The sequence below is a fragment of the Hyla sarda genome, chromosome 1 (assembly GCF_029499605.1).
Source record: "Hyla sarda isolate aHylSar1 chromosome 1, aHylSar1.hap1, whole genome shotgun sequence".
NCBI lineage: Eukaryota > Metazoa > Chordata > Amphibia > Anura > Hylidae > Hyla > Hyla sarda.
The window spans coordinates 193,997,238-194,015,871 of NC_079189.1; the positions used below are offsets into that span (position 1 = coordinate 193,997,238).

General features: G+C 43.3%; 1 protein-coding gene across 2 annotated transcripts in view; it reads right to left on the minus strand.

Annotated features, from left to right (window-relative positions):
• Nucleotides 1-18,634, minus strand: part of NFKB1 (nuclear factor kappa B subunit 1) — a 128,554-nt gene that overhangs the window by 72,201 nt on the left and 37,719 nt on the right. The window contains exons 2-3 of one of the 2 annotated variants that reach the window (XM_056566452.1): nt 11,831-11,869; nt 6,318-6,399 (exon numbers count right to left, since the gene is read on the minus strand). In XM_056566452.1, the coding sequence (XP_056422427.1) occupies nt 6,318-6,399; nt 11,831-11,863 (115 nt within the window). In that variant the 5' untranslated portion in view covers nt 11,864-11,869. The remainder of the gene's footprint in view (nt 1-6,317; nt 6,400-11,830; nt 11,870-18,634) is intronic. The other variant, XM_056566460.1, reaches the window with a different exon arrangement.

Genomic DNA, 18,634 nt, shown 5'->3' on the forward strand with positions numbered 1-18,634 from the left:
TTGTTAAAAAGAAAGTCAAAAATAAATTTGTTAAAAATAAATTGTAAAAATTCAATAGTTTTTCTGTAAAAGGTACTATTACTATTAGAAAAAATTTACTCAGAATTACCCCAATTTAGTAGCTTTGACACACACACACACACACACACACACACACACACAGACAAGCCTCAGAAAAGAAAATGTCCCTTATAAGCAATTGGGGCCTATTTTAGGGTGTTTTTAAATCATTATAATGGGTTTAAAAAGAAACAGATGTGCCAAAACAAAACAGAAGAAGCACCCCACAAAATTCCCATTTTAGAAACTTCACCACTCAAGAAATTTTTCAAGGGGTGTAGTGAGCACTTGACCGCCACATATATTAAAAACAATTAACTAGAATTAGGCCATAAAAATGAAAAATTAGAATTTTTCCAATAATTTCTAATTTCCACAAGGAACACTAAAGAATAAGCACACCTACATTTATTTGGCAATTTCTCCTAAAAACGGAAGTTGCTCATATGTAGGCATAAACAGTTGTTTGGGCACACAGCAGGGTTCAGAAAGAAAAAGAAAACAATTTGCATTTTCAGTGAATACTTGCTGAGATGATTTTTTTGGGCACCATATCACATTTGGTATCAATACAGTGGGAATCCCTAGTGACCACATTTTAAAAACTATACCCATTAAATAATTCAACTAAGTGTGTCATTTAGACCCCATATGTGTGTTAGGAAAGTGGCTGTGAAAATAAACATTTATACAGCGAAAAGAATCACAAAATTTCTCCTGAGTATGGAAATACATTTTCTGTAGCCATACACTGCAATTTGGGCACACAGCAGGGCTCTGATGGGAAGGAGTAATAAGGAGTATAGTTTTTTTCTGGAATGGTTTTAGGGTGCTATGTTGCAATCCCTAAACCCACATCCACATGTGTTTTTCAGAATTTAAAGATACATTGTCACCAACATAAAATACTGATATGTTGCAAATATAGTGATTCTAACACTATCTCTAATATACCGTATATACTCGAGTATAAGCCGACCCGAATATAAGCGAGGCCCCTAATTTCCCCTCAAAAACCTGGAAAAACTTATTGACTTGAGTATAAGCCTAGGGTGGGAAATACATTATCCCCCTGCTGTCATCATCCATCATCCCCCCTCTCCCCTGTCATCATCCTGACCCCCCTTCATCCCCCCTGTCATCATCCAGACCCCCTCATCTCCCCCTGTCATCATTCAGACCCCCCTCCGTCATCATACAGACCCCCCCTCATCCCCCCTATCATCATACAGACCCCCCTCCATCATCATACAGACCCCCCTCCATCATCATACAGACCCCCCTCTCTTGTTGTCTACTCACCTCCACAGTTGCAGCTCTGTCGGTCCTTCCCTGTTGCCTAGCAGCTGTCCATCGTTGCCTATATACGCTGCAGGGACAGTCCGTATTCCAGTGGGGCCAGTCCGGCCGTCCATCTTGACCAAGAGGCCCTCTTCTCCGCTCCAGGCTGGTCCCGGACTAGTGACGCTGCATTGATGTCGCCACGCAGGGACGTCCGTGCGCAGCAGATGTCGGTGCACAGGGACGCCCCTGACCTCACGGAAATCTGCTGCGCACGGACATCCCTGCTAGGCGACATCAATACAGCGTCACTTGTCCGAGGCTGGCCCGGAGCGGAGTAGATGGTCTCTTGGTCAAAATGGACGGCCGGACTGGCCCCACTGGAATTCGGACTGTCCCTGCAGCATAGATACAGACACAGACGAGCCTGATCAACTCTAAAAGTATGGTAGGACACATTTCTTGTTGTAACCTAGCCAGTACTCTGTCTCCCCCGCTTGGTCTGCCTTATGATTTAGCTGACTGGCTTGCGGCCAACACACAAGACAGGTAAAAGTTCTTGCTCTGAGTCGTTTTGCTGTGGAAAACCAGAGGCTTCCTGACAGCAGCAGGAACACCAGTAAAACACAGCATGGCTGTCAAGGATCTGATGGATGCCTTACTCCTCCCAACTCAAGTAGCAGTTCTGAAAGTGAAGGCCCATGTACAACTGGACTCTAGGGAAGCAAAGGGAAACCCCCTAGCAGACTCTGCAGCCAAACAAGCAGTTAGAAACTCACAGGAAATGAAAAGCAGAGTGGAGGACACCCCGACATTGGCCCTACAGACCCTACCAGTAGAAAAATCCCAGTTGAAAGAACTACAAGAGGCAGCAAACCCTGAAGAAAAGGACATATGAAAACAGAAAGGAGCCGTGTTGAATAGGAATTGCCTATTTAAAAATAACAGGAAGCCCTGCTTACCAAGTAGTATGTACCCAGCAGTGGTGCAGTGGGCACATGGAGCTGCCCACTTCCCAAAAACTCCCATAAATGTCTAATTCAAAAATACTACACAGCACCAGGAATTACACCACTAACAGACAACTACTGCAAGTCCTGTGCTATTTGTGCAAAGTGCAACCCAGGCTGTATGGAAAAAACACCCCAGAGACATTTGGCCAAACCATAGTACCCATTTCAAAGGATACAGAGTGACCACATACAAATGCCAAAGAGCAGAAGATTTGCATACGCCTTGTGGTGGTGGACATGTTCTCAGGGTGGCCCGGAAGTCTACCCAACTACCAATATGACAGCCAAGACCACAGCCAAGAAACTCCTCAATGAAATAGTATGCCGGTATGGAGTACCTGAAGTCATAGAAAGCGACCAAGATCCTGCTTTCACAGCTACAGAGACAAAAAGAAATCTGGTCTGCCCTAGGAGTCACTTTATCCTTCCATACCCCCTATCACCCCCAGAGCAGTGGAAAGGTTGAAAAAATTAATGGCACCCTTAAAACCCGAATGTTGAAAATATCCCAAGAAACTGGTCTACCTTGGCCCGATAGTCTACCCATTGCCCTCTATAGCTTCAGATACACCCCTAGAGCAATTCATTCCTATCCCCCTATGAGATTTAGTTTGGAACCGCCCCAAGATTTGGGTGTTACGCCTGAGCAGTTACAAGTACAGTCTGATGCACTAACTAATTACGCATTATCAAGGGAGTTGACTAAAATACATGCCCAAGTGTTTTCACTTAAAGCAGTTGCTTTGACTCAAATGCTGATTAGGTACTAGTGCAAAGGTTTGTGAGAAAGAATCCTCTTGAGCCCAGATTTGATGGTCCATTCCAAGTTCTGCTGACCACATCCACTTCAGTCAAGGTGGAAGGGAATGACACCTGGATCCACACTTCCCACTGCAAGAAGGTGCCAACACCAGAAGACAAAGGAAACAATCCAACCCAATCCTGAAGATCATACATTTCCTTTGTCTAGTATCAATGGCACTAGGCGGCCCAGAGATAGCCATAACTATGAAAAAGGGACAAATACTGGTTTAATTCAGTAAATACCACTGTAGCCACATATGTTTTTGATGCATGTGCAATGTTAGCTTACCCAAGGGGAGCCAATGAATGGAAGTGGTATTGTGAAGGATATGGGGAAGGATATGCGTGTTTCACTGGTGGCCCATAGGGAGAAGATTGTAAGTCCTGGTCCGCAGCGGCCTGGAATTCTGGGCCCCCATGGGGTTACAAACCTCAACAGTCCACAGCTACACATAGCAAGGACAAGGAAGGTAGACCTTTGTTAGACCGCATGAAGTTGGTTAAAACAGGGCCCGATATGCGGCTAACATTAACCATTCAGAATCCAGTCCCCTGTGATGGGGGACTTATGTCCAGTCCCCAGTGATGAGGGACTTATGTCCTTGGTTGGTGGTTTGGAGGGACTACCCAAGGTCACCAGAAAAGGTTTTAAATTAAGGATATATATAGCTCAGGGGAATTGAGAGACCCTAATGCCCCCCTAATCCATTCTATAGAACAACATGTCCAGTCCTACAAGAAAATGGTAGCTATGGCAAATCCCACCTTCGTAGACACCATGGCCATATTAACAGGATATTCAGATTATAACCTTTGACTTGAGTGGATGAGGTATACTACCAAAAAACAGCTGCCACTGAAAACAAGATGCACTCCACTAGATTTATAACAATATCTTTATTGGTACAAAACAGCAGATCAAGTTAACATAAATATTAAAACCATTTAAAAGGCTCCTAAAGAGCCACAACACAGCCTCAGAGCAGGGCCATGACCCCCTGCTCCGGGTAAATGACCCCGTCCTACTGAAGATGTAATATTAATAAATCGTGTCGGCTCAATGTGCCTACAAAAGACAAAATAAGGGCACAGTAAACACCACAATAATGTAACATGAAGAATAATTCTATCTAGGATGCAATGATAGCCAATGATACTTCCCTATTGCCAGTATACAATATAGGGATCGACCGATTATCGGTATGGCCGATATTATCGGCCGATAATCACGATTTTGGGCATTATCGGTATCGGCAATTACCTTGCCGATAAGCCGATAATGCACCGCCCCCCCCACCGCACCGCGACCGCCATTCCCCCGACCCGCCGCACTGCACCCCCGCCGCACCGCACCCCCGACCCACCGCACCGCGTCACACCCCCCACCGTGATGCTGGGCGGTATACCGGTATGGATTTTTCCCCATACCGCTATACCGGCCGGGCCCCTCCCCCACCCTCCGAGTCAATAAAAAAATTAAACTTACCCGTAATGGGGGTGGTCCGGGCCATCCATCCTTCCTTCCTGTAGTGTCCGGGGGCGTTCCGGGTAAAGAGTGAACCGGTCCGGGCTGTCCTTCTTCTCCGGCGGTCATCTTCTCCACTCCGGGCAGGCTCCGGCCTAGTACACTGCATAGACGCCGCTGCGCCGTGATGTCAGGTGCGTCGCTGCGCACGGGCGTCACTGCGCAGCGGCGTCTATGCAGCGTTACTAGGCGGGAGCCTGCCCGGAGTGGAGAAGATGACCGCCGGAGAAGAAGGACAGCCCGGACCGGTTCACTCTTCACCCGGAACGCCCCCGGACACTACAGGAAGGAAGGATGGATGGCCCGGACCACCTGACAGGTAGGGAGAGAGAAGCGGGTGGTGGCGGCGGCCTATGGCCCCGCAAAAGCCACAGCAGATCATTGATTTAAAGCGCCCGCTTTAAATCAATGATCTGCAGCGGTGTCGCAGGGGGTTAAAAAGCCGATAACTTATACCGGAATATCGGTATAAGTTATCGGCTATCGGCCCTAACCTGCACCGATTATTGGTATGGGCCCTAAAAAAACGATATCGGTCGATCCCTAATACTATACCACACATAAGATGTACTCCACACGGGCCTGCGACACAGATGCTGTGACAAAGGACGGGGTCACTAAACCCCACGTGTTCCGTCGCAAAGCGACTTCCTCAGGGGTGTTCTATGGATGAGGAATACAGCAAGGAAGAGTATTAGAACCAACTGTTATGTTTGTAGTAGCGCTTGACAATCAAGATTGAACTGTTTGCAGAGAGATAAGGTGATGTCAAAATTACATTTGGATATTTGGGGAGAAGAACAAGGTTAATAATTGCTTAGCGCTTAGAAGCAAAAAAGTCAAACTTGCGCTTGAAAAAAAACTATGTACACATATTGTTATGCTGTGTATTGTATATAAAGTGTGTTATAGCTTTAAGAACAGTTGACATGTGATTAACCAGTTGTCATGTGATTGTAACCCAGTGAGGTATCAGTGACCATGTGACCTAAGGGTGACCTATGTGACCCCTCCTAATCTTCCTCATATAAGCCCTGGGTGGAGCTAGCTCGCTCTCTTGGCTCTTACGAGTCTTGTATGCTGAGTTGCAGTGAGGTCAAGTCCTAGGTGTGTGTTTGGAGTCCAGAGGAGGCCTAAAGTCAGTCAAGCAGCCACGAATTCTCAAGTCCATTGCCCCAGAGGTCAAGTCAAAGCCTGGTAAGCTACAGAAGGGGTGAAATCAGTCATAGTCTGTCATAGTCAAGTCAGTCCAAGTCATCCTGTCTCAAGTCAGTGTGGCCTGCATCCAAATTCTCCAAGTCCACTATAAGTCCCAGCAAGCCCTAAGGTCTCTGAAGTCACTGGTCACCTCCGTGGGCCTAGCTAAGCTGTATAGACTGTTACATCTGTCTGACTCAGTAAAGCTGCCGTTGTTCCGTAACTTGGCGTCAGAGTCATTATTTGCCCCCATGCCTAGCCCAGGATCCAGTGGTATTCTTTCAGGTGGTGTAGAGGATAAACCCCGCCCTGGCGTCAGGAACACAAGGGGTTAATACAATCTGCCCCCAGGGTAATTCCATCTGCCCTCATCACACCCTCACCCCACTAACATCTTAATTAACATCTGCATATGATGTAATAACCATTTCGCTTACCATTCCTATGAGGCGTATCGTGAGGTATGATGTGCTCATCATATAGATAGGCAGGGGTTGGTGTGAAATAAGGATCCAGCATCTGCACAGAAGAAAACATTTTGAGAAAATCGAGGTTGCCATTTCTATTAAAGTTTGCATTTTTTTTTCCAGTCTTACTTGTTTTGGCCGCACCAATAAAATTTCACATGTTTGTACTTGAATCACATGTGGAAATAACAAATGTATGAAACTGAAATGAGTAATAATTGACATCTCACATTTGTAGAACAGAAACATACATTATCTATAACAATCCCCTTACTTTCTCCTGTGTGAAGAATTCTATGTAGCGCACATGGCGCATGCACTGATGTATTTTGATGGATCGGAGTGTGAAGTGATGTGCGCATGTGCATGTATACTGACGTAGCAGGAAGTGGGAACGGGCGCTTGTGGTGCGAGTGTGAATGTCTCCACAGACCACCAGGTATTGCCTCCTGTATTCTATCAATGTAATTAAGGTGTATATACAAAGCAGAGCCTTTGTGATGTAACACAACACCCCTGAGGAAGTTGCAGGGTCTAGGGGGGGTACCTGCGCTGTCATCCTGCATCTGCTTTTCCAGTGGTATACATGCTATATGAGGTTGTATTGGTCATTCTACTGTATACAGGTGTATTACTGTTTTCAAACTGAGGAAAGCTATATGTGATTTGCACTTTATATATTGATGTTAGTTAGGCTATTAGGACTACTGCATTACTTATTTTTTGATCCAGCAGGTGCCCCGGGAGTGGTCTCCCCCTTTGTTTTTGGAGTGACCCCCCTGTTGTGTAGTGGCCTTTTTTTGGCCTTCCAGATGTTTTTAAGTGTCTTTGTCTGCAAGATTATTTATGTGTGAATTATAATAAAGTATATTTTCTAAACTGTACCCGACAAGTGGGTGTGTGCTCTTTTGGTATATCATTTTCTTCTGTGGTGTTATTTTTTTTTTTTATAAAACAGTGAATTGTGCAGCACAATCTAGAACCACAAAGTGATACAGAGATCAACATCACATTAATGAAAATGCAATTGCCTTACGCAATGAGAAAAGTAGCTATAAGATAAAGAGAACCCGTCATTTGGAAAAACTATTGACATGTCCTAGTAACATGTTAAAAGTTTTGATCAGCGAGGTCTGAGTTTTCAGGCCTCTGTCAATTAGGAGAATGAGCCAGGAGATGTCTGCGCTGCCATGTGCTGATCTCCCTGCTCTGTGTCACGTGATCGGGACATACTTCATAGACTTACATTGCGAGTGTGTCTCGATCAAGTGAGTGCAAACTTCTGCCAGCTCGTTCTCCTGATCGGTGGAGATCTAAACACTTAGACCCCCGCCGATCAAAACTTTTGACTTGTCAGTAGGACATGTCAAACGTTTTTGAAATGACAGAGGCCATTTAACTTTATAGTGGTTTCCCAGCTTTAAGGTCTTTGCTTTTCATCTATTTATAGTATGCCACTGCAAAAAACATGGAATCCTCTAAATATACCATAATATAAAAAAAGCCTTTTTATTGAGTGCGCATATTATGTTACATGGCAACTCGTCTCTGGAGTCGGTGTGTGCATGGTCTCAGGTTCTGACCACCGCTTATGTCATTCCCAATACACCGCAGCAGCAGAGATCACATCCACACTACTGATTATTTATTGTGAGTTCCTGGGGGTGAATATGATGAAGAAATATTGTTTGAGCAATCAGACTATAGTTAAACTCATAGTAACTTTGCATTATAAAGTGTAGTATTATTATTCATTGAGCATGTGTCAACTGCAGAGATGAGTTTAATGTTAGACTACCCTACAAAATGGGAAGTCCAGCACTCTCTATCCAGGCCTAGTGGGAGAAAGATGGCTAGCTTCAACCACAACAGACACTATGCAATTTGAAATAGTTCTGTGTCACATGCTTCTGTGTATGAATATTCCCCTCACTTCATGAGGTATCCTCTAATTCTGTGACTTTAAGACTAGGTTCAGACTGAGGAATTTCTAAGTGACATTCCACTCAGAAAGTCTGGTGCCATTTGCTGTCAATAGGATTCTGCTGTTTAGTGCACACTACAGAATTTCATTGGGTACTTCCGTGGAAAACTTTTTTTTTTTAAATCAACTGGTGCCAGAAACTGGTGCCAGATTTGTAAATTACTTCTATTAAAAAATCTTAATCCTTCCAGTACTTATTAGCTGCTAAATATTACAGAGGAAATGGTTTTCTTTTTAGACATATGCTGCTCTGGACAGTTCCGAAAATGGACAGAGATGTTAGCAGAGAGCACTGTGGTAATGATGTCAGCAGAGAGCTCTGTGTTCTAAAAAGAAAACCATTCCCTCTGTAGTATTCAGCAGCTAATAAGTACTGGAAGGATTAAGATTTTTTAATAGAAGTAATTTACAAACCTGTTTAACTTTCTGGCACCAGTTGATTTAAAAAAAAAATAAAAAAGTTTTCCATGGGAGTACCCCTTTAACCCCTTAAGGACCGGGGTTTTTTCCGTTTTTGCATTTTCGTTTTTTGCTCCTTGCCTTTAAAAAATCATAACTCTTTAAATTTTGCACCTAAAAATCCATATGATGGCTTATTTTTTGCGCCACCAATTCTACTTTGTACTGACGTCAGTCATTGTGCCCAAAAATCTACAGTGAAACGGAAAAAAAAATCATTGTGAGACAAAATTGAAAAAAAACTGCCGTTTTGTAACTTTTGGGGGCTTCCGTTTCTACGTAGTACATTTTTCGGTAAAAATGACACCTGATATTTATTCTGTAGGTTCAAACGATTAAAATGATACCCTACTTATATAGGTTTGATTTTGTCGTACTTCTGGAAAAAATCATAACTTCGTGCAGGAAAATTTATTCGTTTAAAATTGTCATTTCTGACCCCCATAACTTTTTTATTTTTCCGTGAATGGGGCGGTATGAGGGCTCATTTTTTGCACCGTGATCTGAAGTTTTTAACGGTACCATGTTTGCATTGATAGGACTTATTGATGCACAATTTGGGACTTTGGAATTTTTTTGCGCGCACGCCATTGACTGTGCGGTTTAATTAACGATATATTTTTATAATTCGGACATTTCTGCACGCAGCGATACCATATATGTTTATTTCTCTGTATTAACCCAGCCTTTGTGTATAGAAGCATCGAGGAGAACAGAAGCAAAACAGTTTCAAATTTTAAGACTTTATTACCTAGTGGTAGTAGTATATGGGAGTAACATGACTGCAGAGGCGAGTTGCCTATTTGGCTAATTGACGCACTCAGTAAAAAGGATACATTTTTCTGCTTGCTCTCAGCAAACGTAAAGAGCCTATTCACACTATGCTCCTGAAATTCTGGACCTGAGATTCCACCAAAAGAACGACCATATTGATTATTTTTATCGAATACCCTCTAAAATGCATTATTGTCTATTAAGCGCATTTCTGAATCGTCCTAGCACTGTTCCGAGTGATCCTAGCCTGTTTTCTGGCACCCAGAATATCTCCGGGCAGAGATTCCGTAGTGTGAATGAGCCCAAACAGTGGCGCAGATTTACTTTAACAGTAATCCTTAGACAATGTTAACTTAGACCAGACGGTTTAAAGAATGCACCAGATTTTTTACAGTTATTCATGCGCTTTAGACTTTAGATTTTAGGCACATATTTACATGTAGAAAGGAAAACATCTCCAAAAGACCATGGGGGGAGATTTATCAAAACCTGTGCAGAAGCAAATTTTACCAGTTGCCCATAGCAACCAATCAGCTTATTTCTTACATTATTAACAAGGCCTCTGAAAAATGAAAGAAGCGATCTGATTGGTTGCTATGGGCAACTTTTCTTCTGCACATGTTTTGATAAATCTCCCCCCATGTCTTTGAAAGCCTTATCTAGACCACACAATAAGCATAGTTGCCTATTTCTTTAAGAAGCCTCTCCTATTAAAAAAAAAAACACTTTTAAATGCAATTTTGGGTGGTCTTATCAAAGAGGTTTCACTGTAACAATATTTTGTACAAAGGTTTTGGCACACAATGTCACATCTCAAACCCCCTTTACCGCAAAGTCATACTGACTTGCCATAAAAGATGTAGAAAGTGTCTAAAACACATAATACATGTGCTGCATGGTATTAATGGCAGGATAGGGATAAGATGTCTGATCGCAGGGGTACCACCGATGGGACCCCAGGCACCCCCCTTCCCCTTGAGAGGTGACGCCATGCCAGGTGTGGTATGACATCAAAAGGGAGCATGGCGTGACGTCGCGTCTCCAGTCCCGGAAACCAGCACAAAATGCCGGGTGCTTCATGGAGATCATGGGGGGGAGCTTCCTTATGTCACTATTGCTGCTTCTCTGATTGGTCGCGCTGCTAGCAAGCATCTATGGTGACATCAAGAAGCTCCGCCCATGCTCCAAGTCAGTCCCGTTCAGCCCCGGAACAGAAGATACAGAGGAAGATAGTGGGAGAGCAGGAGCACGGAAGGGGATCAGGTAAGTATGGTTGTCATCAGTGTCACCGGAACTACTTGTCTTTCCTTTAATACAGATTTCCTTTAATAGTCCATACAACAAGCACATTCAGAAATTTAGGACAATGGTACTCTTCTGATGCAAATGGAAAGTATCTAATGGTGACTTTTTTAACCATACTTCCGTTGCAGGAAATAATAGTGAGATCTAACATAATGTAAAATAACATTATGAATCACCTGTTTCCGTTTACACTACAAAACCATTCAGAATGATTATAGATCTGATACAGTCAATAACATGTACTTTTAATAAAACTACTGTTCAAAGTAAGCACACAAGTAACTATTAACACCTAGAAGCAACACATTTGTGCAGGTGTCATATTTGCCAGATGCTTTCCTGGCAAATGCGGCAAATATACAGCACAAATGCAATTTAAAAATAACTGTGATTAAAAAGGGGTACTACGGTGCTCCACCATTCTGAATATTTTATTTAGAACGTTTGGAACCGGAGGCCGTGATTGTGATGTCACGGCCACACCCCTCCATTCATGTCTATGGGAGGGGCGTGGCATGATGTCACCCAACGTTTGTTTAGAATGCCGGTGCTACGGGAAATTGCGGGGGGCCCCAGCAGCGGGACCCCCGCGATCAGACATCTTATCCTCTATCCTTTGGATAGGATATATCATATAACAAAATAGTTTCATTTTCTGTGCAATCATCCTATCTAATAGGTATTTAGAAATTATGTAATCGCAATCTCGCTTGTGGCTGGAGTGAAAACAAACTCCTGGCAGGTGCACATGTAACATGTATCATTGTTTTTTACTGTGTGGTCTAATGCCCTAGGTTTCATTTTTAAAATACTTCCTCCCTAAACACTCTACCACACTTTCACACCAGCACATGTATACCACAGTAACTCTGACATTAAACAATGCATAGAATTCGATATTGTACCATGTGGTTAATAATAAACAAAACTGATCACTAAAATGACCAGATGAAATACTCACGGGATCAGCCATGTCAAACACGTGTTTTGCCATATTTGCCTGCAAAACAAAGAGTCCACTGTTATCCATTAGGCAGTTACAAAAAAAGTGGTAAATTACTGACATGTGTATGATATGCCCATGGAAATTGCTAAGTTATGGATAAATATTGAACTGCAAGTATTTAAAGCAGTATAGGGGTATAACAGTCTTCCCAAAGAAAGACAAGCAAGAATCACACATGCCAGTTTCAATTAAAAACAGAAAAGGAAAAAAAAAAAAACATAATTGGCCCACTTTTTTTTGGATAAAATATTGCAGCCGCAAACATTAGCTGGGAGTCAATACGGAAATAAGAAATCTCATATGTACATGGCTTTTTTGTGGATTATTTTTTTTTTTACTTTTTAGAGGCCTTTTTTTTTTTTTTTTAAAAGGACATCTGAAGCAAAAGACAACTTATCCCCTATCCACAGGATAAGGGATAAGTGTCTGATCACAGGGATCCGACCGCTGGGACCCCCCATAATATTCCAAACGGGGCCCCCGCATTGCCACTCTATGTGAGCGGCTAATGTGCGTAGCATTGACCTCTCTGAGGTCGACAGTACACCCCCCCCCTCTACGCCTCCTCCCCATACAGCTCTATGAAAGAGGTGGGGTGGCACGAGCGCTGCCTCCCTGCCTCTCCCATAGAGATACATGGAGGAGGTGTGACGGCCGCGACATCACGCTGTGGCCGGCACGCCTCCTGCACGGGAGAGCCGAGACAGAGCCGTGGCCCCGTCCCGGGAGATCGCGGGGGGTCCCAGCAGTCGAGCCCCCCGAGATCAGATACTTATCTCCTATCCTGTGGATAGGGGATACATTGTCTTTTTTTTAGATGTCCTTTAAGTTTTTGAAAAATGGAAAATGAGGAAAAACACCTGAAAAACATGTCTACATGTATGTGGGCATTTTGTCTGGTGTTTACCCAGAAATCCTTGAATCACATGGTCAAAAAAATCATAAATATGCCACATAAAAACTCCTATAGTAATACAGACTATTTTGGGGGGAAATGCCACAAAAACTGCATCATGGAGGAGAAAAAAAGAGGAACAGTTTCTAATGTTTTTTTTCTGGCTAGAAAGCACTAAAACATTTGTGGTATTTGTTTCTAAAATAGTAGCCCTGATTTACTATTGTAAACCCGACCTGTTTTGTCAGGTTGTGCACCAGAATTTTCCCACAAAAAAAAACAAAAAAAACAACAAACTCCCTATTTTACTGAGAAAACCAGAAAAAGGGGCATGGTTGCCGGTAGAAGGGGCGTGGTCACTGAAAAGAGGGCATGCCCTTGACATTTTCAAAAAAATCCCAAATATGTTTACTGAGGTTTCCACAGAAAATTTGGTGGATTTGAGCTGAGGAAAACCCCATATCTCAGAGCGGTGAAAAAAAGCTAAATGTAGGGAAAGTGCAAAATGTAGGGAAAAATTAATAAATACTGTGGAAAAATATTGGTTGGAAAAAAAAAAAACGCAAAGAAAACTACACTCCTAAGTAACTAAATCAGGGCCAGTGTGTATTAGTATGTGCATTTCTTAGTGGGTGTTTTTCTCTTTACAAGTTATGTGATTCTTTCATCAATTTAGTCACAGACATGTACTCATGCATTTCTTCTGCCCTTTTTAACCTTGAAATGTTAATGTTAATGGGAGAAAAAACTCCACAAAATCAGGAAGAAAAAACAAGAAAACAAAAACAGTTTTTAAAAATTTCCACAAAAAAACAAACAACCATACACATGTACACAGAGTTATAAAATGGCTTATAGTGAAACTTTAGACTATATATTGGCTTAGTTTTAAAGGGGTACTCCACTGGCCAGCATTCGGGATATTTAGGTAGTGGGATACCATATACAATGGAATATAAAGGTTCTAAACATTAATAAAAAATAAAAAAAAACGCTACTATGAACTCTATTATGTTATATTTTAAGTTTCCAAAATGTTCCCATTAAATCTTCTGTGCAGTGCCATGACATGTATTCAAAAGTGTTCTATTGTACTGACCAATTCGAATCTTTGAATAAATAAGAACCACTTCCTAAAAATCTCTCTGTTCCGTTTTCTTTGTTTACTATGTCCAACCTACGAACAACAGGTATTTCAAAATATCCCTGATTTCTGATAAGGATAGGGATGTAGGATTGAGCCAACATCAAGGTATACTTTTGCCTGTAGCCAATAACATTACATAGCTATGTGATATCAAACATTCAGAGGGATATGGTTGAATAACTGGTAAGTAATGGAAGATGTGTCCTAGGGGAGATGAGATTTTATCCTTATTCCATGTTTCTAAAATACATTTTTACTTCTGTCCACACTGATTGGATACTGTATTAGAACATACAAAGAACAAAATCACACCTGCACTCACCGCAAGGGTACCGCAACTCCGGCCTCACTCGAACAGTGCCTCCAATCAACGATCAGGCATATCAGATGTGGAGCGCTCAGAAAAGGCGACTGCCGGCGGTTTCACGCAATCATGATTGCGTGAAACCACCGGCAGTCGCCTTTTCTGAGCGCTCCACATCTGATATGCCCGATCGTTGATTGGAGGCACTGTTCGAGTGAGGCCGGAGTTGCGGTACCCTTGCGGTGAGTGCAGGTGTGATTTTGTTCTTTGTATGTTCTATTATTGACTATTACCTGTTTCACCTAGCACCGCCGATGGGACCCTTTGTACAAGTACCTATCTGATGTAAACCTCCGATGTGTATCCTTTACAATTAGACCCTATGTTTGCTAGCAGTGCCACTTGTTTATGTCTTTGCAATTGGATACTGTATTAGGACATGTCTCAAGGCTGTGTAGAAGGTTAGCCTTTGGTATGTCACATTATTGGCAGCTTCTAAGATATTGTAGGTATTGTAGAGGTAGAATCTCTAAGAGAATGATGGAAGGCATACGTTGTCTTGTGGAAAAATTCTGAGATATATCTGCTTCCACTGTTAAAGGGGTACTCCTGTGGAAACCTTTTTTTTTTTTAAATCAACTGGTGCCAGAAAGTTAAACAGATTTGTAAATCACTTCTATTAAAAAATCTTAATCCTTCCAGTACTTTTTAGGGGCTGTATACTAAAGAGAAATCCAAAAAAAGAAATGCATTTCCTCTGATGTCATGACCACAGTGCTCTCTGCTGACCTCTGCTGTCCATTTTAGGAACTGTCCAGAGCAGCATATGTTTGCTATGGGGATTTTCTCCTGTTCTGGACAGTTCCTAAAAAGGATGGCAGAGGTCAGGAGAGAGCACTGTGGTCATGGCATCAGAGGAAATGCATTTCTTTTTTGGATTACTCTTTAGTATACAGCCCCTCAAAAGTACTGGAAGGATCAAGATTTTTTAATAGAAGTGATTTACAAATCTGTTTAACTTTCTGGCACCAGTTGATTTAAAAAAAAAAAAAAAAAAAAAGTTTTAATCAGTCATCATTTATGTGACTTCACTGAAAGTACAGGAGTAATTTGTCAACTTCATTGTCCTGTATGTCCTCACTTATCTTCTAAAGACTTGTTGAGCTGCCCAACTAAAAAGTTTCTTATTTCTTGTATATGTCACGATTCGGCTTACGGGTTGTGGATCCGCTGTGTCAGCGAGGGATTGGCGTGGACCGTGCTAGTGGACCGGTTCTAAGAGGCTACTGGTTTTCACCAGAGCCCGCCGCAAAGCGGGATGGTCTTGCTGCGGCAGTAGCAACCAGGTCGTATCCACTAGCAACGGCTCAACCTCGCTGACTGCTGAGAAGGCGTGGGACAGAAGGACTAGGCAGAGGCAAGGTCAGACGTAGCAGAAGGTCGGGGGCAGGCGGCAAGGTTCGTAGTCAGGATGGATAGCAGAAGTTCAGGTACACAGGCTTTGGACACACTAAACGCTTTCACTGGCACAAGGCAACAAGATCCGGCAAGGGAGTGCAAGGGAGGAGATCAGATATAGCCAGGGAGCAGGTGGAAGCCAATTAAGCTAATTGGGCCAGGCACCAATCATTGGTGCACTGGCCCTTTAAGTCTCAGAGAGCTGGCGCGCGCGCGCCCTAGAGAGCGGAGCCGCGCGCGCCAGCACAAGACAGCAGGGGACCGGGACGGGTAAGTGACCTGGGATGCGATTCGCGAGCGGGCGCGTCCCGCTGTGCGAATTGCATCCCCGACGGCCATGACAGTGCAGCGCTCCCGGTCAGCGGGACTGACCGGGGCGCTGCAGGGAGAAAGACGCCATGAGCGCTCCGGGGAGGAGCGGGGACCCGGAGCGCTAGGCGTAACAGTATATGTATCAGAAAATTAGTCAGCCCTATCATAAGATCCCATTAGCTCAGTTAACCCAGTGAACTTCCCCTCCTGTTTCAGTCTGTAAAAATGATGCACCAGAGATCCTTTTGAGATTGAGAGAGCCAAACTGTAGTCCCTTTGCAACAAGTGGCCAGAAAAGAAAGACACTGAAGGGGGCACTGTGGCCCCATCATTCTCAGGATCAGTGGAGGTCCCAGAGATCAGAGCCACTAATCTTAGTAATATGGCCTCAGCTTTGGTGCAATGGGTTAAAAAGTCACAGATAAAGTCATGACCCATTGCGCCAAAATGTGTAACCTATGCAGTCTACAGCCATATTTATCACATACCATGAAACCATATAATACATTTGGCTCACAAACAAATTACCACCACACAAATAAAGGTGTAGAAAAATAGTCTACTTACACTACCCTTAGTAAATTCACTGTACTCCACAGTCACCAAATCTCAATTCAATAGATCACATTTTGGACTTTTTTGAACAGGACATTTACATCATCAATGTGCAGCCAATGGCTCTGCAGCAACACAGTAATGCCATTATTTCCCTATGTACCAAAATCTCTGAGTAATGTTTCCAGCACCCTGTTAAAAGTATGCCTGAAGGCAAAAATGGGTCCAACCCACTACTAGCAAGAGGTACCTAATAAAGTGCCCAGTGGGTGTTCATGTATATACAGTGGTTTCACAGGACAGGTTCCACTCAGAATAGTCCCTGCCATGGTTAACCAAAGAAGCTGAGTGCACATGCTCAGCATCATATCCAAAGATCATGCAAAAGAAAGTCCTCAATCAAGTTAAAAGACCAGTTATAAACTTCCGTTAGAAAAGCCTTAAAAACAGATGTTAAACGGCCGTTACAAAACCCCATTAAAGTCTATGGGATTTTTTGATTATCCATTATGATTCGTTATAGACCCTTATGAATAACGGACGTTATTCGTGACGGAAGAAAAAGCGTCACATGCACAAATTTTTCTTCCGTCACAAGAAATGGGTAAATTAACAGCCGTTATTTTTAACATTGAAGTCTATGACAAATGGATGAGCCTTTATGTCATTCATTGGCACCTGGTTTATAATATCCGTTATTACTTCTGAGCATCTCTGAAGAGGTGACATCAGCAGACTCCTGCAGTGCTAAGGGAATATTACTACTCCCATCATGGAACAGACTTGTTTCCATGATGGGAGTAGTAATTCCCTGGCTGCGGGAGTCTGCCAGTGGCTGGGGAGGTTACATTAGTGATTGTACTACTACCCCCATCATGAAACAGACTCTGTTCCATGATGGGGTTTGTAGTACAGGGGCTGAGGAATTGATCGCACCAGGTCCCACTTCTGAGACCCGATGCGATTAGAAGTTATTAAACAGGGGAGCGGGCAGCATGATCCACCCCCTGCGATGTACGATGAATTTTACTTTCATTTTTAAATTCCCGCCGCAACCCCTGAATGGCCGGTAATGAGGAGCCTTTCTGGGCTTCCGGTGGGGTTTTCAAATAGAAGAGTTGCGGTGGGGAAAGATATATAGAATCGCTGGGGGGTATATGTCTGGCCCCCACAGCGCTTCTATATAAGTCTTGCACCCTGCAGCACACTTATACATGTTAGTCAATGCCTTGACGTGGCGAGTGGGCTTGTACCTTTTGATCAAAATGTATACTAACAACCTGTTAGTTTTTTAATTTATGCATGAGAAGCAATTAGATCAAATTACAATATGTAGATGTGCGACCATGTCTGTTTCTTCTACCTGAATTCACATTGTGTTTTCTATCCCCCTCCTTTTTTTTGTTTTACCATGTGTCTGCACTCTGCCCCACCCCCTCAGCCCAACCCTATATAAGTAGTAGTTAGCTACACAAGGGTCTTTTCTTTCCTAGCAGCCTCCCAGTCTGACTGGGTGTGCATGGTAAGTGAGCTTTTACACCCTGTTCACCCTGGTGTGGTGCTGTGCGGCGTCCGTTGCTGCCATGGCGCCGTGTCTGTGGGGAGGTGCGACCCATGGACTGGTTTGAGTGGCATTGGGGCCGCTCTGCCAGTGGGTCGTTCCCCCTGTGGGCACTGGTGTCGCAGCGGTGGTGGTCGCCACCCAGTGCTACGCCATTTTATGCTAGGGACGTTCGGGACCTACTCTAATTAGGTGGCCTTGACATGTCGAGTCGGCTTGTACCTTTTGATCAAAATGTATACTAACAACCTGTTAGTTTTTGAATTTATGCTGAGAAGCAATTAGATCAAATTGCAATATGTAGATGTGCGACCATGTCTGTTTCTTCTACCTGAATTCACATTCACAGAATTCTCATTCCGCAGCGCTATCATAAGCCCCCGGCAGCGCTATCAATGAAAAGTATTCTATTAACAGAGCATCGGGCCGGGAAGCCGATGAATACTTGTCATTCAAAGTGCTGCGGCGGTATATGTACATAGATGCACTGTGGGGACCAGATAACACTATATGTCTTCTATAATCAT